This window comes from Cercospora kikuchii (genome assembly GCF_019650295.1).
Source record: "Cercospora kikuchii DNA, contig_00006, whole genome shotgun sequence".
NCBI classification, from domain to species: domain Eukaryota; kingdom Fungi; phylum Ascomycota; class Dothideomycetes; order Mycosphaerellales; family Mycosphaerellaceae; genus Cercospora; species Cercospora kikuchii.
Genome location: NW_025408587.1, coordinates 921,895 through 942,785, shown reverse-complemented (window position 1 = coordinate 942,785; position 20,891 = coordinate 921,895). Strand labels below are relative to the sequence as shown.

Below are 20,891 nucleotides of genomic sequence, written 5' to 3'. Positions count from 1 at the left end.
ACGGGACCTCCTCTCTGGAGCTCATGGCTGAACTGACTACAAAGCATCGTCTCGGCTGTCTCACTCAGGAGCTCACACTGATGGGAATTGTGTACATTAGCAGTTTGTTTCAATCTTAAAGCCGTGATCGATGATTTCATGTTAGAATTCATATAGGCTTCACCCGTAGCCTCTAATAAATTGAAGTCCTCATCTTACCTTGCGAACTACTCATCAGCGATCAGTGTGCACAATTCCGAAACCATCACTCATCACGGAATGAAACGTGAAACATGGAGGTGGAGTTTTGAGATGATTTCATTTCATTTCTTCCTCCCCACCCGTTCTCCCGCGTCGTTCATCTACTCCGCCTCTCATCAATGCTAATGCTCTGCGCCAGAATGGGAATATGTACACATTATGAATTAGGCAGCCGACTCTCCACCTCTGTCTTGCCTCCTTCTGCCTCTGCTTGAACGTGGCAGGGCACATGCCTCCTCCTGACCAAGCGGTCGGCCAGCCGCTGGTCTTCAATGGTATCTCTGTCCGTTTGTATCGTTGCATGCCACCTGAGCGGTGTTGTATGGTTTGGCGTGGCCGCACTTCCCGATATTGCTTTGGGAGGTTGTTGCAGGCCCTCTCTATACTTCTCGGACGACGCCCCTTCGCACCATGAAACGCCTTGATCGAATACCCAAATTCATGATAGGTGAAACGAATCGATTCTTCTATTCCTGTCCTCCAAATGTTTTTTCACTCCTCAGCGCAGTGGCTGCTTAACGTCGGCAACGCCACGTGCGATGACATCCTGGACTTTCCATCGTGGTGCAACGACTGCAGGTTGCCCTCCGGCTTCCAGACATGAGCGGACCTCCATCTCCTCCTTGTTGGTCAAGCCATCTGGGATAGGTTCTTGGCCACCGGCAACACCAGAGCTAAACTTGAGCTGCAGAACATCGCCAGCCTGGTCGCATGCCATCAACAACCGATCGAGATCGTCCTTGGTGTGCGCAGCAGATACACAGAAGCGTGCCCGTGATGAGATGAGAGGTGTAGCAGGGTATCCAACGACGACGATAGCAATCTTTCGCTTCAGCATCTCGTGCGAGAAGGCTGGGATCTTGGCTGGATGATAGAGCAGGAGCGGAATGATAGGCGAGTCGTCGTGGCCGTAGACAATGAATCCCAGACGCTTCAATCCGAGGCGAAGGTATCGGGAGTTGAATGCCAATCGTTGCAAGCGCTCCTCTCCCTGACCAGGTGCAAGCTGGCCAGCAATGATCCTCAAACTGGAGCTGATCTGGGCCAGGACTGCGGGAGTTGGACATTCTCCGTAGATGGTACCGGCATTCGTCACTCGGATCTTGTCAATAATCGCTTTGTCACTGCAAATGTAGCCTCCATTCGCGCCGAAAGACTTGGTGAATGTGCCCATCAAGATGTCGATCTCCGCGGTGTCAATGCCGAAGTAATCACAGACGCCACGGCCACGAGGACCGAGCGCTCCAATCGAGTGTGCCTCGTCGACGTAGAGGTTGAACTTGTACTGCTTCTTCAGTGCCACGAGACCAGGGAGGTTGCACATGGTGCCCTCCATACTGTACAGACCTTCGACTGCAACCAAGATTTTTCTCCAGGGTCGGTGAGTGCGTGGCTGTCCTTGGGAAATCCGCTCACGAAGGAGACGCTCGAGATCGGCCATGTCGTTGTGCTTGAACATATCAATGACGGCACCGCTGAGTCTGGCACCGAATCGGATGGATGAGTGGTTGAGCTGATCGGAGATGAGGAGACAGCCTTTGCCAACAAGAGCCGGGAAGATTGTAGCATTGGTCACGAAGCCCATGGAGTAGATTGTGGCCGCCTCCTTGCCCACGAATTCAGCAACCTGCCTCTCGACATCAACGTGCAGATCAGAAGTGCCGACATCTCCTCGCGGCGAGCAGTAGGAAATGCCGTACTTCTTCAAGATGCGCTCCGCCTCGTCGGCGCACTCTCCTTCCGACTGTGCGAATCCGAGGTAGTTGTAGGATGACATGTTCAGTGTCTGGGTTGTGGTGCCCGTGAGCTTGAATGACAAGTTGTGGTCATCGCTCGTACGGTCGAGGAGTGTGATGAATCGGCCGGGGACTCCAGTCACTGGCCTCCGGAAGCAATCGTTGATTCGGAGCTGCAGTCGTCGGATGTAGAAGTTGTCAAAGTCGCTGTTGAGCGGAGCGTATCCGTCGTGCTCCCTCAGCTGTTTGTATTGGTCTGGCTTGAAGCGCTTGCCAAAAAAGTCCCGTACGTGTCCAAAGATGATCAAAATCAGGTATGAAATGTATGTGGTGATCAGGAAGTAGTACGGCGGCTCATCCTCAATGGGCTCCGGAAACTCGGTTCCGACGAATCTCGAAGAGTACAAGTGCTGTTTTGACCCTAGCGGACCGAATGCTGCGTGCTGTCGCGCAATGCGTCGTGCTTCTGCAGGCGTCGGTGGCTGGAACAGTGTGAGAGGCTTTGGCAGATCCTCCATCTTGCTCTTCTCCCCCGTTGCCGTTGTCAAGTTGATGGTTGGCAGACTGAGTGTGGGTATTTGCGGGCTCGGTGGCCTGAACTGCACCACGTGCGGTGGCTTGAGCTGATCCTGCGGTACTGCTGGCTCAGACGCAGTCTGTGTTCTCGCGTTTTTGGGCGATGTGGTAAAAGGAAGAGAGAATTTGGGCCGTACGAAGCGGATGCCGCCGGTCTTCGTGGGTGGGTTCGTGGTGGTCGTGTCGCGGGTTTCCAGACGGATGGGTTCCTTCTCAGAAAGGACCGTCTCGGTGAGGGTGGGCGAGGAAGCAAAAGGCTTGATGGCGCGTATGGCAGGCATTGCGTCTGTTTGGGGGAATTATGATTAGTTGGTGAATTCTATGGGCGCACGCTCGTGCTGTAGAATGTGGTGGCGGACACGCCGCAGTCCAGCAATGGCGGCGAGCGGAGTCCTGGTGGGCGAGAGGTGGATGTGGCGCGTGTGTAGGTTGTTCGCAGGACTCGTGGTGGTATACTAGCGGCGCGGGAGATGGAGTGGCAAGGAGCGAAGGGTGTGAGGGCCAAGTGCCAACAGCAGGAGTCGCGTGGGTAGTTCTAGTCCAAGGGAACGTGCAGTCGTCGGAGGGAATGTGGTAGTCGCGCAGCAGAGTGAAGGAACGTCACTGCTGACCGACGGCAAGAAAGCAGGACGGTGCCAATGTCTCCTGGGTTGTCGTGTGCGTTGCGGTGATGTCAAAGACTGTTTCACGCAGAACCGCGCAAGGCTGTTCCTGACGCGCTGCGTGCCAAGCGTGGTCGGCGAAGTCTCGCCGCTGCGTATCGAAGATGGCGATCGCAATGTGTTGGCCAGCGCGCTCTCTCTGCTGCCTCGCAGTGTCCAGGTTGTCGTGGTGTATGCTGCCGCACATTCGGGGGCGGCGATCGGGGCAGTCAGATTATATGCACTCACCTCGATGTCTGTCCTACGCCGTCATTCCGTGCGATCCGCAGCCTGGCACTCGTCCGAATCCGTCTGCAGCAATGCCTGCGCCTCAGCTGCCGTCGTCTGCCGCGCCCGTCTTCACGCTTCTGATCTCGCCCTGCTCCAACAACAACAACAACCAGCTCAGATGCCCTGCTGTCGACGCCGGTCAATGACGCACTAGAGCTGCCTGGCACCAAGCTTTCCAATGCCGAACCCAAATCGCGTGGTCGAGTGTCGCGAAGCTAGAGTGTCGTGTGTGGGCTGTATCGGCGATGCCGCGCTGCGAGATGACAATGACCGCACAAGTGTAAGAGAAATGCAGCAGTGAATGTGATAATATTCAAGGAGAGCGATGGCGGGCCTTTTGCGACTGCTCGCGACGCCCCATTCTTCTCTAGCTGAACTAATCGACCATTGCCCAACGGGAGCCGGATCGGTGTGCTTGCCGTCACTGTAATTTCCCATATTGATTAGGGGACCACAAGCGCCCCAGCCAACGGATCGCTGCGCACAGCTGAACTTCACCTCCCAGGGGCTCGATTCTGGCGTGTGCTTCCTCCTGTGCTATCAGACGGCCGTAGCAACCGTCCGGTAGGGCGGAGCCAGACTGTGACAGTTATGCAGCGCGGCAACCGCTTTTGTGCACCTTCGATTCCAGATCGCAATCGCAATTCTGAACGACCTCTGGCGTTGGGACTAGCATCGCAAGTCTCGCCGACTGACCGACCTCCGAGCCTCCCGACTTTTTGATCTCGGTTCGGTGTGCAACTTCCATTCCGCTCTGTTCTCGTACTCGCACCGCATCAAACCCGAACGCAGAATCTTTACAAACGTCGAAAATTTGCGGCCGTGTTATGGAGTCTGATGTCGATTCTTGCGCAACACCGCATTCTATGCTACACTGCTGCATATGCCTCCCACGCTCCTGCCAATGCCCACACGTACTCGTGTTGTGCAGACTACTCCTTCCTCCTTCCTCGTGGCACGACAGCCATATGCTGCCGCGTGCACACCGCACTGTACGAGCTCGACTGCGGCGGGACCTTGCAGGCACTGTGTGACTGGCGCAGCTCTGTTGCGCAGCACAGCTTTACTGTAGCGCCATAGTCCCAGCTGTGGCTGAGCAGAGAGACGTGTGCAGGCTTGATTCTCAGGTGATATGCTTCATACCAAGAAGCATCTCTTCACGTAATCTCGTCAAAATCCTCTGTTTGCGCATGCATCGACGCCCAACCAGGTGCTCCCTCAGGCACTGTGGTCTGTTCTGTCACGACCGGCACTTGGGTATCTGGCATGGCCTCGTCTCCAACTGCTTGCGCAGCCGCTCCAGCCTTTGTCGGCTTCGCTGCCTTTTTCGTCTCCTCTTGAGCTTGCTTCACCGCCTCCGCTTGCTCGTTCAGCTCCTCCCATTGTTTCGCGCGAGTTTGCGTCCTCGCACTTCTCCTTTTGCTGTCAGCCACCTTTTTCTCATGCTTGCCACTAATTGCATCTGCCTTCTCCAATGCCTTCTCCTGCCGCTTCCTCTGCGCCGTAGTCAATTGCTTCTTTTTCTGCTTCTTCTGGATCCCAGCATTTTGCGCGTTATGTAGCCATGGTTTATAGTCTTTCTCTTCCTTAGGCGGCTTGATCGCCTCGAGATCTTTGCGTGGAGGCTCAGCACCACGGCGAGCGGCGCGAGAATGGACAGAAACGCCTTGTGAGAGTTAGATCATAGCAACCAGACAAACATGACACCTCGCCACATACCCTTCTTCTTGACCTTTGGCACTTTCGCCATCGCTAAGGCCTCGCACAGTGCAAAATGTGCTGGGCGTGGGAGCTTGGACGTGGTGGTCAAAGAAATCCGCAGCTGCTATCGATTAGACGCCAAGACCTGCATGTGATTGACCAACGTCGTTCCTTCTATTCGCGAGACACTTGTTCACGAGCTCAACATCTTCAAGTCGAACACACACGAGAATTACTCGTTTGCTGGACATCTCAGATGCCTCACATCGGAAGCGTACGCTATGGACGACCGCTACCGCTACCACCGCCGTGAACCACACTACGACGACGTCCCACGTCCCACGGCTGCATCGTACTTCGTCTGGTCCATTATTGCATTAGTTGGCCTCAACTACGCCATACAGCATTTTGACCTTGCCATCTTGAGGCCGCATGAGCTCCTCTGGAACGCACTTGTCTATGTCATACCCGCACGACTGCTATTGGATACCGCACGCCGACAAGAGCTGGTAGCGAATGACATGATTTCGCAAACTCATGCTGCTAAAAGCGAAGCACTGCGAAAAATGTTAGGCATCGGAAGTAATGCAATCCTGCAAAAACTGCCTGCTGGAGACGCGATAGGACTGGGAGGCGTGTCGAGAAGGCTGAGCATGGCTGCCGGAATGCGACCCGCGCGCTCGAATGCGCCGTCTGGCTTGGGGAACTGGGATAACAGTTGCTATCAGAACAGCGTACTTCAAGCGCTGGCGAGTCTAGAGGGGGGTTTGAGAGAGTGGCTAAGGAGAGCTGAGCCGGAGGACAGTGACGCCAGCGCGAGCACAAATACCGCATTACAGGAGATGATTGCGAAATTGCGAGATCCTGAAAATAACGGAAAGCATATCTGGACACCCCCGAAGCTGAAAAATATGAGTAGCTGGCAGCAGCAAGACGCACAGGAGTATTTCTCAAAGGTCATGGACGAGCTGGACAAAGAGGCGAAGAAAGCATTTGCGCAAAGGCAAGAGAAGCCTGCGGGTCTAGAAGCGATCCTTGAGAGGGACCAAAAGGGGAAGGAGCAGGAAAGCGCGGAGGCTGCAGCACAAGCGGTGGCCATGCGAAATCCACTGGAAGGACTGACAGCCCAGCGAGTGTCGTGCACAAGATGTGGGTTCTCAGAAGGGTATTCCATGATCCCTTTCAATTGCCTTACGGTACCCTTGGGCAACTCGTTCCATTATGACCTCGAAGATTGTCTGACAGACTACACGAGGAGCGAAGATATCGAGGGCGTGGAGTGTCGGAGTTGCACGCTCATACAAGCCGCGGAGAAACTACAAAAGATGCTGCCCAAATCTGCCGAGGTGGACCAGGCCCAAGATTCGACGGCGCGTACAGAGAAAAATATCATTGAGCTGCCACCTGAGCTTCGAGGTCAAATCGCTCAACGGTTGCAGGCGATCGAGAAAGCACTTGACGAGGACGACTTTTCGGACAAGACGCTCAAGCAAGATTGTCAGATTAGTTCCAAGTCCTATGCAAGTACAATCAAAAGACGAGAGGCCATCATTGGCCGTGCGCCACAGGCATTGGTCATACATATAAACCGAAGTGTCTTCGACGAAAGAACAGGAATGCAACGCAAGAACTATGCGCAAGTACAATATCCCCGGTTCTTAGACTTACGACCGTGGCTCCTCGAATCTGAAAGCTCGCCGGCCACATTCAAACTGAGCGCCGTTGTACAGCATTATGGGCGGCATGAGAATGGTCACTATATTTGTTACCGAAAACATCCTGGTGTCCCGCCATTGACTGATGATGAACCTGATGCCGAGCCATATCAGCAAAACGACGAAAAGGAGCAATGGTGGCGACTAAGTGACGAAGACGTTAATCCCGTGACAGAGGAGGAGGCGCTTGATCAGGGCGGCGCATTCATGCTCTTTTATGAGCGCATCGACGATGGAGTACCTGCGATACCGAGTCAAGACCTTACCGACGCTGCAGCTGTGCCCTTACCTCCCGATGAGGCGACCGATTGGGACGACATGATTAATGCACAGCCTCCAACTGCTACACCCTCACTTGTCAATTCATCAGCACAGTCGGTCGCCTCGGACACAGACACGGATTTCACTTCAGAGGTAGAGCTCGATGATCCTTTACCCCTACCTGCAGGCAAGCAGCCCCTGCCTGTCTCGCCAGTCCTGAAGACGGCTAGCCCTACGAACATGAGACATGGATTGGGCATGGAGCGGGCTTCGATGATGAGTGTATGAAAGAGAAGCTTGTGAGATCGTTCTGGCACATTGCCAGCTTATACGATTGGATATGTGTAATGAAGCCTGGCGGCCTTCTCTATGGTGCTCAGAATGCCGATGCAAGCTTGGTGAGCAGTGATGTGGGATGCCCCACGATGCGTGACCAACTCTGTCCGCTCTGTACCGTTTCCTGACCCAAGGCGTCTTCTGCTGTAGAGGATGTGTCTCGGACTAGGGTCAGCGGAGTTTCTGCGTCTGAAAGTATAGAGCAGCTTACCACTCTTGGTCTATGATGAATTAAGAGGGAGCCTCTGCCGGTTTGGAGTCGACCTCTCGCAAGCGAGGCATTGGCTATGAGTTGATTAGCGGAGTTCGATCCATTGAGAAGGCGAAGTGATCCTACCATGGCCGCTACTGCTCTGGTCGAGAAACCCATTCGCCGTCGGAAAGGCTACTCGTCGTCTTCATCCGATTCGCTTCGCTCCCGATCATTCTCGATGTCGCTTTCGTGTTCACCGGGCTGGTACTGGTCCCCGAGTTGGCAGCGCAGGCACTCGCCCCCATCTTCATTGCTGGTGTTCGTCCACTGCGTCTTGTTGAACGAATCTTTGCCCTTGGTCTTCTTGCAGTTGTTGCACTTGTCTTCGAATTTCGTGCGGTTCTCCTCGGAACAGTCGGCGATGGCGGTGACCTGGGGATCGAAACCAGGGTCTTTGGCCAGCGCAGCCAGGACTTTGTTGCGTTGCCTATTTGAAAATGCCTGCCAGCCCTTGAGCTGTGAGCAGGAGCGGCACTTGATGAGCGAAGGGGTCTGAACTGCGTTCGCGCTGCGTTGTCTGTCAGTGGAGATTCGATGATGCATCATGATTCGCTTACGACGTAGCATTGCCACTGAAGTTCCCGCGTCCGCGGCCGCTGTGCGTGCCGCGGGTCAAGCCTGGATAGAAACGGCCAGTCATGGTTGCTGCTGGTGATGTTTTGGAACAGCTGAACGAGTTGTGGTCAGGTTGGAGTTGTTGTGAAAGCTCTTCTTGAAGCAGCAAACATTTTTTTAAAGCCTCTGCGGTGGCTGCCTGGGGGGCGGAAAGTGGGCTGCGGCTGCGACTTTCACATGCAAACGAATACCAAGCTTCAGACCTCACTTCACTTCTACTTTCACAAGCTTTTGCAGCGCAACGCAATCCATCTGCTGCTCCGCTGCATCCACAATACACCACCCTACAACGCGCACAAGTATTGAAGAAAGGTACTACACCATCCTGCACGACTCCAGCTTCCAGGGAATATGTGGCGCATGTTTGAGAGCAGTCCTACTGCTCTCAAGCACTGTCGCGAGGAAGAAACCTTCGACTTCGTTTCTCACAAGCGTCCATGTCGCGGGAGGCGTGACGCAAGAGGTCACTACCCATCCTACTACACGACAGTCAGTGTGTTCCTCAACGATGGACTGGCCAAGGTCACGAAGTGTTGCATCGACTCTGGATACGAGAGCAGTGGACGGCATGGAAACATCAATCCAAGCGTGGTGGAAAAGATGGGTCTCGTGCCATGTCAAGACTACAAGAATTTCATCCTGGCTGATGGCTCGGTCGGGTTCACTACACACGCCGTCGATGTACCATTGACCTTCACCACGCAGGCGAGCGCAGTCACTGTCGACGCCGTACTTCACGTCAACAAGAATGATGTCAATGACTGCTCTATCCTCCTCAGCACAGGGATCTTGAACGCTCTCGGTGCGATGCACGACCATCGCTCAAATCCTTCGATCTTTTCGATCACTAGTCCCCACTCTGGTGAACTTGAGGAATTGATTCCAGATTCATCTGACACTATGTCAGATGCGATATGGTTTCCGAAAAATGAGGTCAATTACATGCTGGAATTGGTTGGTATGGCAGCATTCGCAAGATTGGGGAGGCATGCGTTTCCTACAGTAGCCTGGACGAAGATTGGGACCTCAAGAGAAGTCTATGCAATCATGGTCGCGGATGAGCTGGGAGCAGTGTTGCTGAACTCTGAAGCACTCGAGCATATCGAGGATCTGCTCCAATGGATCGCTATAGAGGAATGGAAGGAGTATTTCAGGCTTTGGCGAATGCGTCGAGGACCGAATTCGCAGGACTTGAATCGGGCAGTAGACAAAGAGTTCTCTCCAGAGTGGGCGTCATATCAGGATGATCTGAGTCACTGAAGCGCTGAGGCTTATTCTCTCAGCGAAAACAATGTCCCAATGCAGCATCGCAGGCCGTTTGGAGCATGCTATCATCATGCGTGATTGAACCGTTCCCAAGACATTTTACTTGAAGCAAGCCTCTGGAGATGAAACACTTCCGAAAATGGTCTCGGCTGGCTCGCCAGATAGAGGCCAGCGGTGAGAGTCCTGCAGAGCAAATGAGTCGTCATTCTCCTGGGCGACTTTCTTACGTCAACAATGCCCACCGGCAGATGAAACAGCAAGCTGGCAAGTTTCCTTGAGTGAGACTGGGAGGTCGTTCGCCACAAAAGGATACAAGTCCAACGCGCAGACCTGGTGAAATGTTACGATCAATACAAGAACATTTCGATTCTCATGTCACTATTTCCACAATTCGGCCATTTTGCCTTTAACTTTGCTCCACTTCACTTGCAAAGCTCCTCGACATCTATGGCCACGAAGCTGCCCACAGTCGTGCCGTGCACACGCTCCCTTGGTCACTTTGGGCAGCTCTGCATGTAAACGTAACGTCTTAACATGTGTCAGGCATGCGGGCTTCAGAATCATCAATATCATCGAAATTGGACCTGACAACAGGCGCCTGCTTCTACCGCTTCCACTTCACCCCTTGACCTGCTTAAACCCGTCGCCCGCACAACTAAATGGCTCGCCGGCCACTCATACATTGAACTTTTCTCACGGCGGCGCTCAAGTTTGTCCTCAGTTACTTGAGCGTGAGAAGTGAAGGCGAGATCTCTTCACGTAGGCCAGGCAACCACTTTGTTTGCATGCAAAGCTCAAACATAGCGTGGCGTCGCCCCCTTACTCAATCACAGCTTTTCTCCACTCACCATCGCACATATAACACCGACTCGCAAAATTGAGACAGGTAAGTGGCGCCGAATGACAGCCTCGCGCACCAGCTAACGCCGCGACAGTACTTGTTACAGGCTACACAACACTTGCACGGTCGGCACGAGCGAAAGCAGCAAGATGTCGTACATCAAGGCGGAGCCAGTGGAAGACAATGGCGGCTACTATCGCTGGCCCGAATACCACCAACCACCGGTTTCTACTTCGCTGCACCAGCTCAGTGTCAAGACTGAGCCCACCTATCGGTATGGCGACTATAACGGCTCGCACCCACATGGCAAGCAAATAGCCTCTGACTCGCTGCACAGCTACCTCAACAACCAGAGGGAACACATCGCGCAGCGTGCCCCAGTTCTTGCCTACGTATCACCAGCTCAAGGCGGCCAGCTTAGCGCACGTTCACTTCAAGTCCAGCGGGCAAAGCGATCCAGCAACCGCACAAACAGTCTTGTGGTCGACGTTTTCGAGACCACTGGCATGATCGTACGCCCCGCAGGCTGTGTTAAGGTCACACAAATGCTGCTAGACACCGGCGCTTCTTCCTCCTTCATCAGTGCAACTGCCGTCAGACAGGCTGGCCTCACCATTATCAACTGCGAGCCAATATCCTTCGAGCAAGCAGACGGATCTCTGAACACACATTTTCAGAAAGTTGAGTTCAAACTTTACATGGCCGGCGTTCATGCCAAGGTCACCGCCTACATCGACTACGGCAACTCGAGCCATCACATGCTTTTGGGCAAGCCCGCCATCAAGGCCTTCAACAGCTACCCCAATTTCTCCTTCGGTCGAAAGAAAGAGACGCGCTGGTACATTTCTCAGGATGTAACTGGTCTTCGAGGAAAGAGAGTCCTATTGCTGCAGGATCCTGCGTACGGCACTCCCACTCTGGTCACGTACGGTGCTGAAGAAGGTTTACGTTTGGCAGAGCGCAAGGGTGAGACTGGTCGGCAGAGGACCAACCGGGAGATCATTGAGCGGGCGAAGGAGAGATACCAGGCGTTGTACAAGAAGTACGCATGAGTTTCTCACCCAGACACGCCCCCTCGAACCTCGAAGACGATGTGCATCTCATGCGGAGACCGCTCTCTCAACGCCTGCGGTGCGCTGAAAGGGGCTTGGTCGACTACAGAGCTCACACGACCTTCTGCCGTTCGACCCATAGACAGAGCGGTCTTCATCATGCAGCGTTCGAGGGTTGAGTGGGATATGACTAAACCTCTGGCATAAGACACCAACGGCACGTAGCTCTACAGCTTGGAGGCCATGGTACATACAGAGTCAAGGATCTGGAGACTTGCTGTACTTCAACAGGTCCAGCGCAGAATGGTTCTAGACGGAAACAGCGGCAATGTCGAGCGTTCTATGCTTTGGAAAGTACTCGAGCTAGTGGTTTTCTGGAGGCGATCGATAGCTTCTTGTGTCATCATCGTAGACTAAATCGCAGCTTCTGGGTAGCTATTGCACTTTTGCCTCAAAGTCAGAAGTAACATTGTTTTTCTGCTTCGATATGAGACGGAGCATGAACTAGAAGATCGTGATATCCAGCGCTTACCACTAGTCTTCCGGTCGTTCTTCAAGCTCCGCGATAGCAGCCTCGCAAGACCAACCTCCAGACCCTAGCTACATTGAGGTCATTAGTAAGAGGCTTCTCCTCTCCATTGCCATCATGAACGCAACTTACACTTCCACTCATATTGCAGCATGCAGGCTCCCTGCCCGATCCGCAAAAGGCTACAAATTGCTCCCGGTTAAGAGGTCTCGAGTCCGTCACTGCGTAGTCTTTCAGCTCGAGCTCAATAGGTAATTTAACACAATGCCATGTTGACTTACGCGAATTGCAGCCTGGGGTCTCTGGGCCGATCAAGTCCGGTTGACAGCAGGCAGGCATTGCATTGCCAACTTCGCTCCGACCACATGCATCGTACGAGCTGAATTGTCGAGCAGAGTTTCTTTCGAATGCGAGAGACTGCAAGGTGCAAAGGCCGACAAAGACGAACTTCATCTTTACTGCTTTTCGTGGTGATGTTTGCATGCGGATGGAGCGCGAGGAATAGGCGATTTGTGAAGAATGATGACCCGAGGCAAGACTGTATTTGTTGATTCTCTTCTATGTGCTAGTCAACAAGCTCGTTGCGAGTCGACCAACGAATCTATTGTAGCGGAACCTTCTGATCGGCATGCTCTCGAACAACAGATCCTGGAGTCTTTGACTCTGAAGCCTGTGCTTTGCTTCTCTTGGAAATGATCAGCGAGACCTGAACGGTAGCGGTTTGGAACGCATTTACCGTCTAATCTGATGGCTATTGGCATAGAAATGAGAATTTCGCTGATGCCATACGAATGCAGGAATCGAGCTACGGCCCAAAATACAGTGGATGCATGTATGTCCTTGTGGCTCGTCGTGAACACCGGAGGCATTTAATGGAGCAAAAGACTGTAAATCTCGCTGGGACCGGCGTGAAGGCGGGCGTCAAGTGCACAAGATCATGCAGAGAAAACAGATGTTGAACCGCGGAACTCGTTGCGGTGCCTAATGGATTGAGTTGTGTTCCGATACTTGAACGATTTTACTATTTCTCTTCGTCGACCCAGCCGAGTCGCTGTCCCATCTTGACCTTCATGCCCTTCTCGATACCCCACTGCCAGCCGCCTTTTCTGTTTACTTCAGTGCCCATAAACCCCTCATCCAGTGTCGGTCTTCTCCCCTTAGGCGCCTCGAAAACCATAACGATAGTACTTCCAAGCTGGAAGCCGCCCATCTCTTCACCTCTCCTCAGAGCATGTCCTCCTAGTACGGGACTAGCACTTTCGTACGTAGCTTCCGCATACCCTGAGTATGGCTCGCCTCGCTCCTGTGCCTCTTCAGCAGCCTTATCGGCAAGAGTGTCAGTGAGCAAGCTGTTCGTCCGCAATTCTTTGTCGAAATTGATAACAATAGAGCCAACATTGGTCGCGCCTACAGGCGTGTAGCTGAAGAAGCCATACTTCCATCGGCCCAGCAGCACAACGCGTTCGTTCAAAGTGAATAGACCTGGCAAAGATCTGACCAGGTATGGGCTAACACTGTAGAGCTCTCCGGCAAAATGGCGTCTGCTTTCCACAACCCAGGAGACCGGCGAGTGGAAGCGATGATAGTCGCCAGGCGCGAGATACACAACGCAGTAATACAATGCCGTTGGCGTTTCCGGTCTATCTGGATAGTACCATGGCCGAAGAGCAGCGGGTCCAGTCGCGAGTTCCTTGGCAACTTCCCGCTCTGAAGAAGTCGATGACTTGGTTGATTGATCCGAGAGACTCACAGGCGGAGGAACATCTCTTGTTCCTCCTTCTCTGGCTTGGGGATCTGCGTTGGCTGCATCCTTGACGCGTGGTTTCTTCCACCAGCTGCGGCCCTGTTTCCCTGCAGCAGCGCCAGAAAGCAAGTTGGGGAGCGTGTATGATATGCCGTTGACTCGCGCAAACTCTTCGTCTTCTCGGATGACCTCTTCCTCGCCCTGTTTCCCACGACTGGGCGAGGTTGAAGGGGCATCTTTTGAGCCCGCGACATTGCTACTGGCATGTGCTCCACTAGCCGGCTGTTGTCCCAATAGAGCATCTACGCTGTATGTGACACCCTTGACTTGCTCCACCTCGCCATGCTCGATAATACCAAACTGCACCACTTTGCCATCTGCGGGCGACAGCAGTGCATTGGGATGTGGGTCTAATGGCCGCACCCCAGGCTTCAGTGTCCGGTAGAAGAACTCTGATAGATTTCTGTATTTGTGGAGGTCTGGCTCGCTTATCTCGTCGAAGTTGACACCAAATATCCAGCCATATAGCTTGAAGCCGGGCACACGCAGATAGTACGGGATATCAATACTGTTCATCCACCCCCACCACCGACTCAGCGCTTTGAGCGGAATGGTGCTCATGATCTGTACCGTCCATGGTCCCGAGGGGCGTATCCGTTCGCGACGCTTGGGCTTGCCTACGTCTCCTGGGTCATCCTCTGTCGACTCTTCTATCCTCCTTCGCTCGCGCTCATTGATTCTGTACAGTTGAAAAGCACCAAGGAAGACGACGCCGAGGCCAATGGGGATCGGCTTCCACACCACGGGCGTCGAGTTCCAAGCATCGCGTAGTCGCGAGCTGAAGGAGGACTTACGATGCTGTTGGCGGTGCTTGTACGTGCGCGAGAATGATCGGACTCGGTGGTGCTGGCGTGATCGTGGCGCGAAGGTCCGGAGCAGGACTTGCGAAGTGCCTGCCGTGGGGAGTGGTCGCATGGTCGGAGGTGTGCAATGTATCACCTTACATGGTAGGAGGAGTGATGGTGACACGCTTCTCTTCCACAGAGCTTGAGAGGAGTGTGGTTGTCGGCAAGAAGGGTGAAGGGCAGAGGAATGACGACAGCGTGCGGCAGGGACGTCGACTAAGCTTCGCGCCGTGCATGAAGCCACGCGAGTGAACAGAACAGCTGGAAGCTCACAGAAAGTCGCCGTTGCACAGAACACACTTCCAACCAGCGACGTGTTGCAGGCGCGCCCGACGTCTTGACACTCCCACATCCATCATGAACCGACATCGATAGCGATATACAAGCCCACACCCATCATCCGCAATGGCGCCTCCCGCAGACCCGCCCACGACCATCACTCTGCGCATCAAAGTGCCGCCGGGACACATTGAGGGCGGCCTCGATGAGTTTATGCTGGGAACTGAAGTGCCAGTGATTGCGCGCATTGGCGAGGTTCGCGAGCGCATCCAGCGCGTTGTTCCGTCCAATCCAGCTCCCGAGCGACAACGACTGCTCTACGGAGGAAGAGCACTAGTCGACAACGAGCAAACACTGGCTGAGGCGCTGAATATTCGAAGAGACCCTACACAAACAGAATATGTGGTGCATCTCCTGGTCAAGGGCGACGGGACGGCAACAGCGCCATTGCCCCAGAGACGAGGCTTGAGCACACAGGGCAGAGCGAGCCCAGCACAACCAGGACTGCCCACCGCTCCTCCAAATGATAATGCCCAGCAGCCAGGACCCGTGCATCTTCCACGCGACATTCAGGCTCACCACAATCACCTGCATCATCAGAATGTGCTCCAGCATCACCAACAGCAGCATGCGGCCATGTTGGCCCAGCAGCAGCAGCAGCATCTCCCTCACCATATGCATCACCTTGGTCAATTCGGCACTGGTCCGGGCCCCGAAGTTTTTGGCCGCTTTGGCATGCAGCCAATGCCATTTGCAGGCGGAGTTGCAATGGCACCTGGAATCCCGCATGTACATGCGCCTCCACCTCCAGGTCCACTGACCGGGCTACCACCAGGACCGCATCCCAATGCTCAGCATGCACCCAACCCAGCTGCAGCCCAGGCACAGTCTACCACAGATAGTGCCGCAGAGTCGCATCCTGCACCTACCTTGGGTCCTGACGCTCAAGCCGATGCTCAGCAGCGAAGTGCTTCTCAGCCTCCACCCCGACCGAGAGGCCAGGGAATGATTCTTGAGGGCAGAGGACCTAATGGAGAACGATTTCACATTCAGCAACACATTCAGCTTGGACCACAAGCCATTCTTCCGAACGGACTAGGCCTTCCTCCTATGCCTCATGCTCATCAGCAGCAACCGCTCAGGAATGTGCCTTCGGCCTTGGACCGAGCTCGTGGCAACGTAGCTGAGATGCGTCGCATGCTGGTCGAGCTCCGTGCACTTGATGTAGCGACCGACGAACAGCGAGATCGGATCGATAGTATCCAGCAACGCATACAAGACGTCAATAACTACATCGATCCCTTTAACCTTGGTGGCTTCAACGCGACTGCAACGAGAGCGGCAAACACCGCACAGGGTGTCCCAATGCCCCGTGCCAGCTCACAGCCAGCTCATGCACCGATGGACATGCCTCGATCATCATCCGCACAACAGCCTTCGTCAATTACAAGTTCGCCATCCGATGTCCGCTGCTATCTGCTCTCGTCACCCTCGGGGCCCCACGCCTTGTTGTTGTCCCCTGAGTTCGGAGCTTACACGACTCCGAATTATGGCTTGCAACCAACCCCGACGACACAGGCAACTACCGCAAACGCACTCCACCAAGCTCCCCCTGGCAATCAAGACCAAGCTGTTGCTGCTGCCGCGGCTGCAGCACCACAAGTCGCACCCGCTCAGGCTCCAGTCGCGCAGCAGGACGGCCTGGGAGTACTCGGTGCTGGACTGATCAATCACATGTGGCTTTTGATGCGTGTCCTGATATTCGCGTACTTCATCTTGGGAGCAAATCTGGGCTGGCAACGACCTCTGGCACTTGTTGCTATCGCGATCGGCTTTTGGCTACTAAGACAAGGCCCACTAGCCGAAGGAGGTGTTCTGCGACGCTGGTGGGATGGCATCGTGAATCAAAATCCACGTGCACAGCCCGCCGCTGCGGCTGGTCAGCAGCAAGGTCAAGAAGGTGCAGGAGCATTGAGGCCAGGTCAGATGCCGACGCCCGCACAAGTTGCACAGCGGATACTCGAAGAAGACCGACAGCAACGCAATAACAGGTTAGCTTGGATTCGAGAACAAATCCGACCTGCAGAACGAGCTGTAGCGCTTCTCGTCGCCAGCTTGTGGCCTGGCGTTGGAGAAGCTTATGTGCGAGCTCTAGAAGCTGAGGAGAGGAGGAGGAACGAAGAAGAGATTGCTGCAAGGAGGAGGGAGGAGGAAGAGCGTCAGAAGCGGGAAGAGGACGAGAAGAAGAGGGCGGAAGATGCAGCTGAAGCATCGAGCACTGCAGCTAAGGACGGCAGTGAGGCAGGTGCTTCTCCGATACCGACTGTGCCGGATTCGAGTGAGACAGCTGACGGGACTGAAAAGAAAGGAGATCATTCAGCGGAGTCTCCTACCGCAACAGCATAGCACGAGCATTTCCGACGAAATTCATGATTAGAGTGATCATCGTGGTTCCAAGAACTATCAAAGCAAGCTTGACAACTGAGCAATACTTGCTTCAAATGCTTTCTGCTGGGCAGCTTTTCCTCCTCGGCACGTATTGATCATATGCTTGTCATGTCCGTCGGTTGATTTACTATACTTCATAGCTCGCTCCGGGACAAACTTTGCCATTTCACAATCTAGCTCGCTGCTGACGAACATTCATAGCCATCAAAACGTTATGCCATGGGCGGAACTGCATCGTTCCCTGTGTCATCTGGGTCCTCTGGCGCAGCCCCTTCAGGCCATTCCTGCGCATCAAAAAATCTCTCACTCGATGGCGTCGATGGCACGGAGTCGAGCTGCTCTTCTTCCACATCCACGCGCAAAATAAACGAGCAATTTCCCTTCACACGGTCAAAGAATACACCGATTAGTTCGTGCGACATCTCCACCAACCAAAGCAGACTGACAGTCAAATTGGCCGGAACACTGTACGCTCCGGAATCCCGAGTTCCTTTCGCCAACGAGGAAGCACGTACCCACACAGTTGCACCGCCTTCTGTGTAGACATAGAGTTTCTTTAATAAATCACAGGCGGCTGCTGCTGGTAGAGATGCGCCTTTGAAGTATTTTCCGTCGAGTTGAGCGTCGATAGACCACGAGATTCTTCTAGGGTTCTCGTGACCAAGTTTCTTGACGTGGAGAAATTTGAACACTTTTGGCGTCTGAGGAAGAGTGCGGATACTGCGTGGTCCTTTGCCGGTGGGAACGTAGGCGATTTGTCGGACAGTCACTTCCTGATCGAATTTTGCTTGTCTCAAGCAGAAATTGAAGGTCTGATTGACACGTCGAAGGATGACTATCTCCCTTCCGTCCATGAACTCAGCGATGTTCTCGAGAAGCTCGAAGATCCCGAAGACTCTTGTGGCGGTGGTGACGATGTTGTCTTCTAGGTCTGTGGTCGCTGAATCGTTGCCGGGGTCTGAGAGTGGTCAGTTTAGCTCATTCTTTACCATTTCCATTCAGTTACGCACTTGCGCCTTGCACGATTTGGCCGTTCTTGATCACAAGTCTCCCTTCTTGGTACTTCTTGGCGCGCCAGCCATATTCACGAGCCATATGATTTTCAGCGGGTTCTGGTCTGGTGTTACTGTGGGCGAGTGTGAAGTGGGCGATGGGCCTGAGATAGCTTCCAAAGTGCTTGGATCTGGTGCTGCACGCAGGTCAAATTGAGCCGCCCGCAATGTTGACGTTCAAGTACGAACTCAAGTGAGTGCGTTCTGACTGTGTTTGCTAGGTTGACAGTGCCAAACAAAACTGAGAGTGCATTAGCTGAGCTTCCGTGGGCCACTACCAACGAGAAATTTCAACAGGATGGAAGTGTTTGGACAGCGCATGCTCAATGCCTGCTCATCATGGCGGGCATGCAAGTATCATTCGGGTATCCCATTTCAGGTCGTAAATCAGAAAGCAAGCCTCGCTGAACTTTGACGATCGGATTTCTGGCGTAGCTACATGCGCATCTGTCTTTTTACAGCACGCTATAGCATGAACCAATGCATGACATGACAATGTGCCACCAGCAGCCAGCCGGTTGAAGACGCCTTTTCCCACCATCGCCGCAAAGAAACTCCCAGCAGCGCACACCTTTAACCCTTCTTCTTGCTGACACCGACGGTTCTGCCGCGGCGACCGGTGGTCTTGGAGTGCTGTCCACGGACACGGAGACCCCAGTAGTGACGCAGACCCCTGTGGGCGCGGATCTTCTTCAGTCTCTCCAAATCATCACGGAGCTTGCTGTCGACACCGTTGGCGAGCACCTGGAAGTCCTTGCCGTCGACAATGTCGCGCTGCCTGTTGAGGAACCAGGTTGGGATCTTGTACTGGGTTGGGTTCTGGAGGATCGTGACAATGCGCTCGAGTTCTTCGGAGGTAAGCTCGCCGGCGCTGCAGACAAAATGTTAGTATGTGGCCATGATGCGGATTGCTCGATGATCGGAAAGGATATTCGGTGCGTCGTGCGCCATTGTGGTGTCGTGGGAATCGTACCGCTTGTTGAGGTCGACATCGGCCTTCTTGCAGACCAAGTTGCTGTATCGGCGACCGACACCCTTGATCTTGGTCATGGCGTACATGACCTTCTCCTTGCCATCGACCTGCACATTGTCCGTTAGTTTCCATCGCGATCGCCCTCATGTCCATTTCTTCCTCCAAGGCTCGTGACCAGGATTTCGTCGCAGGTCCGCGGAATGGTGGGTACGCACGTTGGTGTTGAGGAGACGCAAGATGAACTGGAAGTTCGACTTCTCGCCGGTTACGAGAGACATCTTGGGCGGTTGGCGCTGGGCGTGGATGTCTTGCCGTGTTCACGAGAGCATTCGAAGTGAGGCGCTTGCCAGATTTCAAAACCAGTGCGGGCTGCGGCTCTTGGCGCGGGTGCCTGGCGCGGAAAGTTTCTGCCTGACAACATCGACTTTGACCGAGTTCTACCGCTGTCCGCTGAATAATGGACATCGCGCCCTTTCACCCCTGCACGACAGTACAAGAAGTCCAGACGACAAGAGAAATACTGAGGGATCTGCAGATTCCCCTAAAATATGTGACGTGAAATTTCATTAGGCTGCGAGCCTCGCAATGTCTCGGCTTCTACAGCTGCCAAAAGAGCTGCGTCTACAGATTTACGAAGACGTCTTTGACCTCGAGCTCCCGTCAAGCAAAGCGATGAGGGATTTTCTTGATAAATTCGTCGATGGATGCTCATTCAAGGCCGGGCCGATTATCATCGGTGGTCCGCCAGGCAGACCATGGAATTGTCGACCCGATCCTTATCATCCAACACTGCTGCAAGTCTCGAGCAGCATCAGACGAGAAGCGCTACCTCTTTTCTACCAAAGCAGAATAGTCGTGTTACTTCTAAGATATCGAGAAGGACGAGTGCAAGTTCAGCATTGGGTCAACATGTTTCGCCAGAATCCAGTCGTTGCCGAACGAGTTAAACACATCTCAATTCAATATTTCGAGGATCCGCACAGGTCCACTGCAGTCTTGTTCGATCGCAAAGGCCTGGAGATTTTGAACAGCTCTTGGTTGCTGCATCCACTGACCAACAACTCTTTCATACTCTTGGACCAACTCGACAGCATTACGGCGACTGCACGGGCTGCCAATGGGAACAATACCACAGCTAGTGTCGAAGCTGTAAGCCAAATCGTCAATGTCATGACACGAATCGTGGAGCGGTCGACACTACGCCACCATAGCATGGCAAACCTTCGACTGCATGGGTACTCCGACTTCAGTCAGCGCTTTGAAATAATTCGGCTCTTGTACAATAGCTTTTATTGACCAAGCTCAAATCTTGACGTAAATCTCGTGCTTCGGATATCATCAGTTGCATCGTCGCAAGATGTCGATACCAAGAGCATTTCGTGACACCAGCACTTCGACAACGCCAGCTTGCGAATGCTGGTTTAAAGTCTCGACTTC

The 20,891-nt window shown here is 53.8% G+C and overlaps 11 protein-coding genes across 11 annotated transcripts; 5 read left to right on the top strand and 6 right to left on the bottom strand.

Annotated features, from left to right (window-relative positions):
* Positions 1 to 739: 739 nt before the first annotated feature.
* On the bottom strand, positions 740 to 2,833 carry CKM354_000929500 (serine C-palmitoyltransferase LCB2; the record flags this gene model as incomplete). Its single annotated transcript, XM_044804708.1, has 1 exon — positions 740 to 2,833. One exon carries the CDS (start codon positions 2,831 to 2,833, stop codon positions 740 to 742), a length of 2,094 nt encoding a protein of 697 aa, XP_044660643.1.
* Positions 2,834 to 4,641: 1,808 nt separating this feature from the next.
* On the bottom strand, positions 4,642 to 5,234 carry CKM354_000929400 (uncharacterized protein; the record flags this gene model as incomplete). Its single annotated transcript, XM_044804707.1, has 2 exons — positions 4,642 to 5,150; positions 5,204 to 5,234. 2 exons carry the CDS (start codon positions 5,232 to 5,234, stop codon positions 4,642 to 4,644), a joined length of 540 nt encoding a protein of 179 aa, XP_044660642.1.
* A 232-nt stretch (positions 5,235 to 5,466) lies between these two features.
* Positions 5,467 to 7,449, top strand: CKM354_000929300 (ubiquitin-specific protease UBP1; the record flags this gene model as incomplete). Its single annotated transcript, XM_044804706.1, has 1 exon — positions 5,467 to 7,449. One exon carries the CDS (start codon positions 5,467 to 5,469, stop codon positions 7,447 to 7,449), a length of 1,983 nt encoding a protein of 660 aa, XP_044660641.1.
* Positions 7,450 to 7,882: 433 nt separating this feature from the next.
* CKM354_000929200 (uncharacterized protein) lies at positions 7,883 to 8,390 on the bottom strand (the record flags this gene model as incomplete). Its single annotated transcript, XM_044804705.1, has 2 exons — positions 7,883 to 8,258; positions 8,308 to 8,390. 2 exons carry the CDS (start codon positions 8,388 to 8,390, stop codon positions 7,883 to 7,885), a joined length of 459 nt encoding a protein of 152 aa, XP_044660640.1.
* A 326-nt stretch (positions 8,391 to 8,716) lies between these two features.
* CKM354_000929100 (uncharacterized protein) lies at positions 8,717 to 9,625 on the top strand (the record flags this gene model as incomplete). The annotated part of the gene is made up of 1 exon (XM_044804704.1): positions 8,717 to 9,625. The coding sequence occupies one exon, from the start codon at positions 8,717 to 8,719 to the stop codon at positions 9,623 to 9,625; it is 909 nt and encodes a 302-aa protein (XP_044660639.1).
* A 145-nt stretch (positions 9,626 to 9,770) lies between these two features.
* Positions 9,771 to 11,524, top strand: CKM354_000929000 (uncharacterized protein; the record flags this gene model as incomplete). Its single annotated transcript, XM_044804703.1, has 3 exons — positions 9,771 to 9,805; positions 10,579 to 10,746; positions 10,810 to 11,524. 3 exons carry the CDS (start codon positions 9,771 to 9,773, stop codon positions 11,522 to 11,524), a joined length of 918 nt encoding a protein of 305 aa, XP_044660638.1.
* Positions 11,525 to 13,074: 1,550 nt separating this feature from the next.
* Positions 13,075 to 14,772, bottom strand: CKM354_000928900 (phosphatidylserine decarboxylase 1; the record flags this gene model as incomplete). The annotated part of the gene is made up of 1 exon (XM_044804702.1): positions 13,075 to 14,772. One exon carries the CDS (start codon positions 14,770 to 14,772, stop codon positions 13,075 to 13,077), a length of 1,698 nt encoding a protein of 565 aa, XP_044660637.1.
* Positions 14,773 to 15,107: 335 nt separating this feature from the next.
* Positions 15,108 to 17,387, top strand: CKM354_000928800 (uncharacterized protein; the record flags this gene model as incomplete). Its single annotated transcript, XM_044804701.1, has 1 exon — positions 15,108 to 17,387. One exon carries the CDS (start codon positions 15,108 to 15,110, stop codon positions 17,385 to 17,387), a length of 2,280 nt encoding a protein of 759 aa, XP_044660636.1.
* A 254-nt stretch (positions 17,388 to 17,641) lies between these two features.
* Positions 17,642 to 18,524, bottom strand: CKM354_000928700 (uncharacterized protein; the record flags this gene model as incomplete). The annotated part of the gene is made up of 2 exons (XM_044804700.1): positions 17,642 to 18,387; positions 18,440 to 18,524. 2 exons carry the CDS (start codon positions 18,522 to 18,524, stop codon positions 17,642 to 17,644), a joined length of 831 nt encoding a protein of 276 aa, XP_044660635.1.
* Positions 18,525 to 19,054: 530 nt separating this feature from the next.
* On the bottom strand, positions 19,055 to 19,732 carry CKM354_000928600 (uncharacterized protein; the record flags this gene model as incomplete). The annotated part of the gene is made up of 3 exons (XM_044804699.1): positions 19,055 to 19,352; positions 19,455 to 19,561; positions 19,670 to 19,732. 3 exons carry the CDS (start codon positions 19,730 to 19,732, stop codon positions 19,055 to 19,057), a joined length of 468 nt encoding a protein of 155 aa, XP_044660634.1.
* Positions 19,733 to 20,039: 307 nt separating this feature from the next.
* On the top strand, positions 20,040 to 20,750 carry CKM354_000928500 (uncharacterized protein; the record flags this gene model as incomplete). Its single annotated transcript, XM_044804698.1, has 1 exon — positions 20,040 to 20,750. The coding sequence occupies one exon, from the start codon at positions 20,040 to 20,042 to the stop codon at positions 20,748 to 20,750; it is 711 nt and encodes a 236-aa protein (XP_044660633.1).
* Positions 20,751 to 20,891: the final 141 nt, after the last annotated feature.